We start from the raw sequence: 12,435 nt of genomic DNA, 5'->3' as shown, positions 1-12,435 counted from the left end.
GTGTGCGCATGTATGAGGAAGTGTGCGTGACTCTGGCCCACTTCCTTTCATATGAGCCTCATGTGACACAAGACGCTGTGTGACTCTACATGTGCATGTGTATACATGTGTGTATGTGTGCAGTTTCTGAGCGCATTTCTGATTTTGTGGGATCCTTTGTGCACGTATGTGCGTCGAAGGCCATCTGTCGGTCAAGCACACAGGGCGTATTGTGTATGGTGCACAGGGTAGGTTTACTCCTGCAGTGACTGGAGACCTCACTGAACCACAACAAGGCCTGCCTGGTTCTATTGGCCGCAACATACGGAGTGGAGGAAAGAGGACAACAGAACAAGGAAAACAAGTTTTTAACAATGAACCAAGAAGTGTATAAGAAAAAACGAAAAAAGTCACCTCAAGTTTATTTGCGGAGCCTTTCATCAAAATGTCTCAAAGGGCTTCACAGACTTGTATTAGACTAGAAACAAAAACAGCTCCTTAAATGAGCAAGAAAAACTCCCCTCAGTGAACCCCTAATGGGAAAATTGTAAAAACCCTGAGAGGGATTACAGAGGAAGAAATCCCTTCCATGCCTGATAGGTGTTGGGCAAATGACTAGATAAGAAAACAATAATGGCTACAATTAGGTAGTGCAGTGTAGTGGCAAATACAAAAGAAAGGTTGAAAGACAAAATGAAGAAACAAACCAACAGTTAAAATAGTTTCCTGCTGAGAAAAGTAAGAAAAGCAATGTTGGTTAACAGTATGTGGACAAGTCATGACTCACATAACACTTCATGCATGCTTTTGCGTGTCTGTCCTGTGTCTGAGAATCAGTATGAGATGTGTAAGCTCATTCATCATGGTAAATGTGAGCACACACAAAGTACGTCTCAGTATGAGTTGTAGCATTTGTGTATGTGTGTGTTTGTGTGTGTGTGTGTGTGTGTGTGTGTGGAGGGTGAAGAAGGGGTGAGGGTACAGTAATAAATGAAGGAATGTCACTGTGTAATTGCATGTGCTGTCAGAGAGAGAGGCCCAGCGAGAGGAAACAATAAAAAAAAAAAAAAATGGGGTAAGGAGAGGTGCACCAGGCAGCTGCTCTGCCCCAGGGCTCTCCCCAGGAATGTAACCCATCGCAGGGAACAGCTGCTGGGGCTTCGCAGGCCAGAAGGGCAGGGCTGGCACTAGAGGTTACACATACTGTACATGCTCATACACACACACACACACACACACACACACACACACACACACACACACACACACACACACACACACACACACACACATATCATTGTTCCCATGTGGGGCGAAGGTAGAAGAGTTACACTCAACCTACGCCTTTTGCTTTTTGTCAGGTCTGCTCTGGGAGTTTTGCAGCCTTCCAGAGTAAACAATATATGGAAAAAAGGTAGATTTTAAATTTGGATGAAAAGAGGAACTAGAAAGCCCCTCTGAGACCAATTAAACTCATGATTATTTAGTTGGTTGCAGAGGTAAGGTTGGTGAGGATTTAAGTGTGTCTGAACTAAATGGAGCATTGCTCAGTCTCCATTCTAATGCTGCATAAACAGGTGGGGAGGGCAGAACAAACAAACAATGCAAAAACTCCTCCTGAAAGTGTGCACACATTAACACAGCACTTAGGTAGATGCATTTGGCTCTTTTGGAGAATGCGACTTCAAAATGAATCCCTGTACAAGCGCTGTAGAAGTGCCCAAAGCTGGAGCTGCTGAAATAGAATCAATCACCAAAAATCCCACGCTTGGTCACTGTACTCTCCAAAGGACTAGTTTATTATCCTGAGTGTGTGGAGATAGTTATGGAGGAGATTGAAACACCCACAAAAAAACCAGCCAAGGGAAACTGTCAGGCTTTAAAGTATTGGCAGTGCTTTAAAAGATATTTCATCTGGATTTTTTTTATCGCTCTTCTGTCTCTTTTATCATCCTCTGTCTGCTCCACAAGACTATATCCATATACACGTGCACAGCGTATCCACGCCTGCGCACGTGCACGCTCATAGCAGATGATGAAGGATGATGGCTGAGGCAGGGACAGAGCCAGTCTCTGATCTCTCCTGTAACCGCGGCAACAGAGCTCCTATTGATCCTCTGGGAGAAAGGCCAGGCATTAGCTTTCACACACACACACACACACACACACACACACACACACACACACAAATACACACACACATACAGTAAAAACACACCTATAGACACACACACATACACACACACTGCAAAACACACACATGCACCTAGTCAGAGACTTAAATTGAACTTTTAGACATGAACTTTAGATCGAGATAGCTTCCTTTCTAAAACAAAGTTCTCGCCTGTTAATCGTCTGATTCTGGATGAATCTATTCATTGTCAGTGGAGCCTCCAGCTTTGTCTCTAAGCTTGTCAGATGAGCTGTTTGTCTTTTGGTGCTGGCATCGAGGGAAATCTGTTCACATTGTTTGACTGCACTGGCCAAAAGCATAAAAATAAAATGTCTTCCAAAACTTTTTTTTAGACAGTTCATAAATAAAAATAGCGGATTATAAATCATTGCCGTCAGCACTATTCTGCTTATATATCATCGGTATGAACTGTGTTTAGGAGTAAGTGATCCCTCTGACTTCATAGTGTTTCATGTGGTCAGCTCCATCAACTCCAACTCTGAAATTACAAACAGCAGTGATCTTATATAACTTCCAAAAATAACATGGCCATTTTAATGACTGATATGGGAAAGTATTATTATGTACTGCTGTAGTCTGAAGTGAGAGTGAAAGTGAAATTGTTTTTAATGTTTTTAATATCTAATTTTTATCTAATATTTTCTTATTCTATCAATTACACCAGAAGTCTCTTAAATAGGAGACTTTTCGTCTCAAGGTCAAATGTTATTCATTCATTAATAGTTGTTGTATTTTTTCTCTGTTTTGGCTTCCAGGTCCGACATCGCTGGTGTGAGCTGGTGGTCAAACATGCACACACTCAGGCTTATGGAGACGTGGAACACTTCCTGGTTCACGACCAAGTAAATTCACACAACTGTTGAACATTAGTCCTGTGTTACACAATGAAAGCCTCAAACACTGTCAAAATGCTGATTCATGCTGTGAAAAAAGGCCTTTACATAATGAGAAAAAAAACCCACATGATTGCATATGTGTGTTCCAGGCCATGGGTGTGTATCTGTACGGGGAGCTGATGGTTCACGAGGACCCCGAGCAGCAGGCTCTGGCTCGCCGCTGCCTCTCATTGGTCCAGGAAGAAATGGACCAATCGGCACGTAGAGTGGTGGAGGAAATGGTCCTATGACATTGGAGGTGACGTCTCGCCCTCAGTTTTTCATTTACTGGGTGTCAACAATGTTGTGTCTCATGCCATTTTGCGTCTTTGGTAGTACACTTTCAGTTAAACTGAGAATCAAATGCACCCCCCCCCAAAAAAGAAATCCCTCATATTTTCATCATCTTCTTTTGAAATTTTATTTCTCTCAACATCCCCACAAATTATTGGAGCTCTCATTTCATCAGAATTTTAATGGCTAATTTAATATGGACAGAAATTACATCAGCAAGTCTCTAAAGAAGCTGAATCAGAAATATAAAAATATATTTGTGTAGGTTTATAAAATAAGATTCCAAGTAATCTGCTCAGGCTTTTCAGTTGCTTCATGTTCACCGTTCAGGTTCAAACTAAATGTCTTTTAATTGGCTGACGCATTGTGCTTGAACCATCTGTGGAGATAAGAACCAATAACACGTCAGCATAATAAATCTGATTATGAAATGTTCCGCATCATCTAATCATTTGATATTAAGATGTCAAGCTAATTACTGTTGGTCTTCTTCAGTTTTTTTTAAGTATAAGTCTGTATTTTTATCTCATTGCTGACCCTTAGTCTGAAATGGCTTCTGTAAAAGAAAGTTTTGTGTTGGATTGATCCTGATTTCATCTGCCACAGTGGACAGTCCACACTTGAGTCACTTGGCTACCTACTACTGCACATTCCTTCCTGAGCCTATTGAGTGTGTGTGCGTGTGTGTGTGTGTGTGTGCGTGTGCGTGTGCATGTTTGTAGACTCAGAATGGGGCCTTTTCCGTGGTTTCACAGCAGCGCCGTCAGGATGTGTTTGTCAGAGAAGGAATTCGGGAATGTGTTCCTCAAACAAACGAGAGAGGGAAGAGAGAAAAAGAGAGAGAACGGGTCAGCAAGCATTTTCTGAGGGGCTCAGGGTGGACTCTACTCGATGTGGGGTGATTTTTACACTCTTGACCTTGAAATTCCTCCTGTGTGTGTGTGTGTGTGTGTGTATGCATAACCACAACTGTCAACCAGTGGTCTTTTGGACGACTCGGAACAGTGAGGGGTTTATTGGTCTCACAGTAAATGAAAGGAAGAGAGAAATTTATGGTTTAGAAAGACAGATGGACAGAAAAGGGAGGACGAGAGAGCGGAAGGGAGGACCGGAGTGAGGAGGACAGGTCTCTTTGAACCTGCTGATCTCTTTATAATAGCCCTGGAATTACTGACACTAACCTTTGAATAATGGGAGCCGGCTATTACATGGATCTTGGCTCAACAATTTAAGTATAGTAACCCAGCTACTCTTCAAGGTGTTGAGCACTGCTGTAGAAGTATACTATGGATACAATGCTATAGTATACTGACTAACTCAGGCTAGTGCCTTTCAAATAAAATACCTACAGGTTAGATAATTTTATTTCTAAATCTATTTTTAAGCTTTGTTTTGCTGCATTTTGTTTTTATTTTGAAGCTTTGGCAGTAGAGACAGAAATGAAAGAGGGGAGGAGAGGAAGACACACAACAACTGTTCTCAATCAAATCAAATTTAAATCAAAATGAATGAAAGAAAAACATCCTTAGTTCATTTTTCTTTCACATTAATCATCAGATTTTCCAATCAACGGCCCAGAAGCCAACAAAATTTAATTCATTATGATGTAAAATTAATGTTAAATTATGAACTGATTATAAAGATAGTCACCTTTTTAGTTTTCTGTTGATCTACTAATTGATTAATCAAATAAGTGTTTGATCAGATTTTACTGACAAGGACAGCTCCCTGGGAACTTAAGCAAACAACTCCCACCATTGTTACCAAATTCTGATTCTTATATTGATCATCTCCTATTCGAATGTGGAAATTCTTCATATCTTTTCCCTGTGAGAGGAGCTCAGACAGAATACAAAAATAGAAAGATCGTATGTGACACGAGTGAAATTGTTCCAAATTTGGCTGAAATGTGAAATGTGTGTGGTCATGCAGAACTGCATCTTAATAGAACTGCTTCTTACTTTTACATTTTCATCCTTTTAAGTAAGATTTTGGCAAGATGCACATGTTGCTGAACATAGTCTGATTTCTTCATGTCCCCCCTTTTATGTCAGAACCAACCTCTGAAATCAACCACCTGTGTTATTATCTGGCACCCCCCCTCCCCCAGTTCAGTGAGTATGAGGTCAAACAAGGCGTCTGTGACCTTGGTCAACACAGGCTGCGTCAAGAGGAACTGCTAAATACTTGTTCACATCAACCTGAGCGACTTACAGCACTAAATCCTTTTTTAGGCCGTGACCAAGCCACTACAAGACAGCCTTTTATCTTCAGACACAAACACACACACACACACATACACATATAAAGACAGCTTTATGCATTTGCACAGGATGTGAAAGGCTTTCTAGACAAGTGCTTGGCATCTGGCTCAGTCCAGATAAATCTCTCTGACACACACACACACACACACACACACACACGTAGCGCCTATCTGTCTGTGCCCGCAGCTCTCCTGTCATCATCCTTCACCTCCTCACTACACCTCCCTGTGGAGCCTGACCACAAGTACAGGCAGAATGAAATGGGGCAGCAAAGGCGAAAAAAGAAAGAAAAAAAAAGAATAGAAGAAGAAAGAAAGCATTTAGAGATGAATATCCCAACTTTTACTGTTGCTTCCCATTGGACTGAACCAAACAAGCCTCTGTAAACATCAATGGATCACGCCGGTCAGCTGAGCTCAGGTCCAGATCTCTCTCCAATTAAAATGATGGATGAACGGACCTCCTCACTGCTATTGCATATTGCACTGTGGGGAGATGGATTTATGTTTTACTGCTCAGCTTGTGTTCCCACATCGTCCTTTCTTAAGTAGAACAGTCCTCCCTGTACCCTTTTACACCCACACACACAGACCACAGTACAGTGGGATTAAGCTGAGGCGGGCTGAGAGGGTTTTAACTGAAAACAACATGTCTGTCAAGGCGCACTCCCTTCTGTGTTTTTAAACCGAAAAAGCACAACCCTTTAAAGGAAAAGGGTGGTCTCTCCCTGTTCTTTTATTTTTTTCTTCCTTTTTCCCTCCCCGCTCACTCCCTCGTTCTTTTCTTCCCCTGGTACATGCCTCTGGAATCCCTCTTGATCCGCTTAATGAGGGGCATATCGCCGGGTTAGCCAAGCGTGGCGAATGGGAGAGGAGGAAAGGGGTAACCAAGAAAATAGAGTGAGAGAGAGGATCTACAGGTCTGGTCTTTCATGACTGCGCACTGATGGCAGGCATAAGGGAGAAAGAACAAAGAAAGTTAGGGATTTGTCATTTCTGGGTGGTGCAGGTTAGCAGTGGACTGTACCGGGACTTGAGGATGGAGGTAGAGAGAGAGAGAGAAAAAAAAAGAGAGAGAAAGAGAGATCTTGCTCTTTCATGTCTGGGCTGTGAGGGTTCCTGGCGTGCTGATTTGTGACTTATGATAAAATCACATTGCCAGGGATTACCACACAGCCCTGACCCAGCCGGCTGCTATGGCAACCAGAGCCCCTCCTATACACACACTCACACCACACACAGACACACTCGTCCCCCAGAAACTTAAAACTTAAGAGGACATGATTATCCAAGTGTGTGTGATTGTGTTTGAGGAGATGATGATGTGGAAGTGCGGTGAAGAAAAAGGATGATGAGGGAGTCTGGGGGGTCTTGATGTGGGTGTTTTTGTAAGAGTGTGGATGTGTGGATATGTGTGTGTGTGTGTGTGTGTGTGTGTGGACATGTCACTCAGCCAGACAGTTTTTTGTATCCTCTCTCCAGCCAGGCACAGAGCTTAGCTGATTGGTGAACAGTGATTGATTTCCTCTTTGTTCACAGTGGCTAAGTTCTGCACCTGAGGAGAGCATGACCCAGACAAGCGGACAAAGGAGGACAATGAATGGGTGTGAAAGAAACAGAAGAGAAATGTTCTTTTAAGTTTTTACAGTGGCCAGGCTGTGTGTGTTTGTGTGTGTGTGTGTATAGACAGCTGAGCCTTATTTCCCCACTCTAATTATCCAACGTGTGCTTACACATTTCAGTGACAGAACTCCTTCCCGCTTTCTCCTCTGTTTTCCTGCTCCCTAACTTGATTGCCCTGCATCCTCTTTCCCCTTTCCCCTCTTTCTCTTATCTCATATCACTCTTCCCCTGCCTTTCGCCTTATCCCCTATTCCTCATCAGCTTCTTCTAACTGCAGCCCAAATAGCTCTTCTCTCTTGACTGTAAAACTTTCCAATCAGCCCCGTCTCACCCAGATGAATTAAATACACAAGCCTCCTTGTGAATTCAAAACACTGAGCAACATTACTAATGAGCGCCACGCTACGCTCTCCTGCTTTGTCTGTTGTTCTTTCATCTCCCTTCATTGCTCTGTACTTCCACCCCCTCCGCCTGTGTCTCATTTTAGTTACGTAGTATGAAAGATAATCCTGCAGATGATGCCAGTTGCACGCTCTGTAGTTCTAGCGAAGGTGAGAGCCAAGTACCTCAGGGGAAAGACTGTACTTGCAGTACTAATGAGGCCTGGGGAGACCCAAATGCTGCTTAATACTGCTGACAGATATTTCATCAATCCAGGAACAGTGGCCATCATCATCACCCTCATCATCATCACTTCATCCCCACTATTTTCTTTCTTACAGCAGATACACGTTGTGTTCAGTTATACTACATACTGCATATATATGGACTTACTATTTTCACAGTTGTAACACAAAAAATGTTGACCATTGCACACTAGCAGGGTGTGATTAAATATGTGGACCGTTGGACGTCAATCAAACCACGACTTTAAACTGTGATTGATTTTTTTTCCCTCCAGCGGTGAGCAGCTCCTCAATTTCCTTGTTGTGCTGCATTGCAGGAGAATAATAATAGTCCCTATATCTTCGCCAAGAGTTAGATGAGGAGATTGAAGCCATCATCATAACTCTCCATTCAATATGAAACTGGATCCAGCAGCCAATTAGCTTAGTTTAGCATAGAGACTGAAAAGAAGGGGAAAACTGCTACTCTGGCTCTGTTCAAAGGAAGTGGCACCTCTTAAGATCATTAATTCAAATTTTATCTTGTTTGTTTAATCCATAGAAAAACCAGAGTGTAGAAAACAACTTTTTGGTTTTATGGAGGATAATGTGCAGTAGTGTTTCCTTGCCGGGCACAATGACTTCCTGGACTCTCTGTTGGTTGCTTAGTTACCTCACAGTAACAATAAGACAAAGGGTTTTTGGATTAAACAAATGAGATCTAACCTGTTAATTTGGATAGAACCAGGCTGTTTCTCCCTGGATTTACTGTGCATTATGTTTCTATTATAGTATGTATAGATAGATAGATAGATAGATAGAACCCACTGATAAAGAAAAGCAAGAATTCTCAGTTGGGTCACACCACATGCTTTCTTACTCTGCGTTACAGAGTGTAGCGAGCGAGGGTTCCCCGTCAGTCAAGATAAGTTTTGTAACAAAAAACAATGCAAACTAAGGACAATCTTTCTCAGCAATATAGGCAGGTTTATCGTGCAGGTTTCTATTTACCTTGCACCGCCTGTCGAGACAATGATCAATAAATCTCAGTCTGTCTCAGAACTCAAAGTGCTATACAACAGCCTCCATTTGCATCTGCCTACCAAACAAAAAGTATCTCAGAAAAACGAATTCCCGACCACCCAAGCTGTCAATATCTGCAGCTGGATGACATGCAAAGAATGAAACATCTGTGACTGAGACCTGAGAGTTTAAAATACTGATCCACAGTAACTTACTGTACAACCTTTGCTATGAAATGGATGTAGTCCGCCGGAGTCCACTTTTATGACATCTAATTGTAATGCAAAGCTATGCTGTTCTGGACCGATTGAATCAAAACAGTGACAGATGGCAGAGAATGTATTTTAAAACTGGTCAGTCTTTTTTTGGCAATCAGAAAATGAGCCTTGAGGAGGTATTATAGCGCTCTATATTCACAACGACAAAATGGCGACTAAACGAGGACAGATGTGTGAATTAGAAATGAGGGCCATGTGGTGCCTGCCATTTTTAGACCTATATTTAGGGCCTGTTAAAAGAGTAATGACCATCAAAGGCCTGTAAAAGAGAGGAATTGTGATCAGAGCCTGTATCTAAAAGGTGATTTATTACACTCTAATGGGAGGGAAATGGTGCTCTGCACATCAAAGGACAAAGCAACATTGTATAGACACCAAAAATAAACTTATTCAGCCCACACCACCCACACCTTCTCTTCATGCAGCTAAACCGGACTGATTGTCTCTTTAATGTAAAGTATATTTTAGGGAGCTGTTGAATTAGTCTCTGTTACGAAGTTTATGTTGGCAACTTCTTTTGTCTGTTGCAGTATGTGTGCATGCTCCTCACAAAAGGTGTTGGAATGTGATTTTGATGGATTTATTGTTAGATTTTTATGATCGGACATTCATTCCATAGCCTTTTTTTTATGCCAGCAGTGTACCAGCCCTCTTTGGATAGCTCCTACCATTCAGCAGTGGTCTTGCTGACACTGCGGTGGTGAGGTTTCCAGCATGTCAACCACACCTTTCACCACCTAGTGTAATCCAACTATCTCAACAGTTTAAATCAACCTACGGTAGTGAGGTTTCTTGAGGGTTTGGCAAAGCGGAACGCTGCCTGACATGCAGCCTGAGCTGGCATTGCTTCATTACACACTGGGGAAAAAAAAAAACAAAAGTATTCATGGCCAGAAAGTGCTTCATGAGAAACAGAGATTTGGGCTTGGCTTCCTGTGCCTACTGAGCTGATAATCAGTCCTATAGAACCACTGGCTCAGTTCAGCAGGAACAGGAGTTCAGTCCACCCACCGACGAACCACAAACAAACCATAGCACTGGTCACACCTCTCCTACCCTCCTCACAGATTACATACAGTTATTAGGGATTTCTTTTCAGGATTTGAAAAGTGATCACATCCATGGTGGTACCACAGTTTTCATGCCGAATGTGTTTAGGTGTCTGAAGAACTGCGCAATATTTCAAAAGAATAGTTGAACTAACTTCTTTAATTTAAAGGAGAGTTTTGGAAAACTTCCAACTTTCAAGGTATGAATACATTTATACTGACGGGTTTGGAACTTAGTAAAGCTGTTAATCAGTTGGGCTGATATTATCCACTGCTGTTAGCTTATTACGGATTTATCTGTTGCTGAAACGATTTGATTGCCAAACATTTTGATAACTGACAAATTGTTATGAGGATTTATTGTTCGTTTTGTAGTATTTTGTAGTATAGTACAGTATTCGCCTTAGCAATCCAGTGTCTGTTGGGTTCTGAGTCCTAGCCCACACAACATCTAAACTGGATTATGTGTCTTGGTTTGGTTTGTCTTCACATCAAGTAGACAACAACAGTACAGCCAGAGGAGTGTAGACATGTACCAAATGTTCTGTAATGCTCCAATCTGTTCATATCTATCTCTTCCAGGTTGCTGAATACAGACGGAGATGACAGGAGTTTGGCGCATTGGGGCGGCCCACAGCTCAGCCCTTCTTCCTCTGTAGGAAAGGGAACGCTGCAGAATCGCTCAGCAGTGTGAACATCAGAAGACTGCACTCTTATTCTACAGCCAAGGCCAACTGGCAAGGTTTAGAAAACAGCAGTTCTGTTCATTCAAGTCTAAAGAAAAAGCTGGTTTGTGTGTGTGTGTGTGTGTGAACCACTGACGATAAAAGCTGTTTATAGTGAGATACAGTGTTGTTGACGTCATTATTGCTGTGCTGAGAAATTACATCATTCCACTTGTTTCAGAATAATAGATAATGGGGGGGAAAAGCTACTTCATGGATAAAGACGCTACAGCTCCGACCTCAGCTGCTGTGTTTAAGTTAGTTTCTGTGTGTGTGTAGGTGTGAGTTCATGTCTGTTTAGTCTACAGCAATGATCTGTTTCTTAAGAGTTTAGACTAGAAATGCTTCCAGGTGAGTAATGTGAGTAATGTAAAAAAAAAAAAAAAAAAAAGACTTCACTCTGGCCTGGAACAACACTGGAACATACACCATCAACAACGTTCAGGGCATTTCTATACTTGTAAATGATGGTTTTGTAACTGCTGTGTGAAAAAATAATAAGCTTTTTTTTCTGTATCATTTTAAGTGAAACTTTTGATATATTGATGTTGAAATAAAATTCTGTTTTCTTAAAATAAATACATGACTTTTGAAACTCAGTCCATCACTGAAGGAGAAAAAGCTGAGTATCAGTTCAGTGTCTCATGCTGATTGTGTATGTTTCATATGCAAACTAGCTAAAAATGTCATAGCCACATTGTCATTTTTAAGTAAACATTCGTTATTTAATGCATTCATTAAAAAAAGTAGGAGTAAAATTCAAGCATTTTTTTGTTCACAAACCAGAGCAAAAAATTATAGATATTAGATTCCTGTATTAAAAAGGTTTCTTCACAAACAGTATACTGAAGTGATGCAACAGTACATATTTACATCTATGGGGTCAGACAGGTGTTTGTTACATTAACTGTAACACCTACTGATCAATAAATTTTTTTTTGGACTTTTCAGTTTTGTCAAACTGTTTAACAGTGTTTATTCTATCTTGTAATTCGATCCAAAAACAAGACAAATTTATCAATAATGAAAATAATCCTCAGTTGCAGTCGTAAACCATTTTCAATGGTAACATTGCAGTGAAATACTTATGTAGAGGCATGTGCAGGGTTTTATTAAATGTTACACTTCAATTGGAATTTTAAATGTCTTTATTTTAGTTACAGATCAAACACCAAATGTAGATACAGAAATAAGTGACATTACACCTCATTATTCACACTTTAGCATATACTCAGTGCTACTGAAATATGCATTTAATATAAACATTTTATAGCACAAAGAGAAACTATACAAAGATAACAGGCATTTGGTTTTCCCTTCCTTCAAACCTAAATGTCTTGCAGTCAGCATGTGTAGCATGAAGGATTTATTTTGTGAAACAATTATATGAGTGGGAGGACTCTGACACATTGTACGCGCTGCTGCTTCCTTGCAGTGTGATCTGTCACTCCTCAAATGTCCTTGTGGGCCTTGTAGTGTGTGTGTGCGTGCGTATAATTGTAGCCTCTCCACATAATCTGTCCTCCC

The 12,435-nt window shown here is 41.2% G+C and overlaps 1 protein-coding gene across 2 annotated transcripts in view; it reads left to right on the top strand.

Moving 5' to 3' along the window:
• Positions 1-11,487, top strand: part of aopep (aminopeptidase O (putative)) — a 71,984-nt gene extending 60,497 nt beyond the window's left edge. For both annotated transcript variants that reach the window (XM_071483414.1, XM_071483413.1), the window contains 3 exons: positions 2,929-3,015; positions 3,159-3,307; positions 10,766-11,487. In XM_071483414.1, the coding sequence (XP_071339515.1) occupies positions 2,929-3,015; positions 3,159-3,299 (228 nt within the window). In that variant the 3' untranslated portion in view covers positions 3,300-3,307; positions 10,766-11,487. The remainder of the gene's footprint in view (positions 1-2,928; positions 3,016-3,158; positions 3,308-10,765) is intronic.
• Positions 11,488-12,435: the final 948 nt, after the last annotated feature.

This window comes from Trachinotus anak, unplaced genomic scaffold (genome assembly GCF_046630095.1).
Source record: "Trachinotus anak isolate AG129_WGS33_773 ecotype Australia unplaced genomic scaffold, CSIRO_AGI_Tana_v1 ptg000008l, whole genome shotgun sequence".
NCBI classification, from domain to species: Eukaryota; Metazoa; Chordata; class Actinopteri; order Carangiformes; family Carangidae; genus Trachinotus; species Trachinotus anak.
Note: the sequence above shows the minus strand (reverse complement) of the source record. Positions and strands in the feature narration are given on the sequence as shown.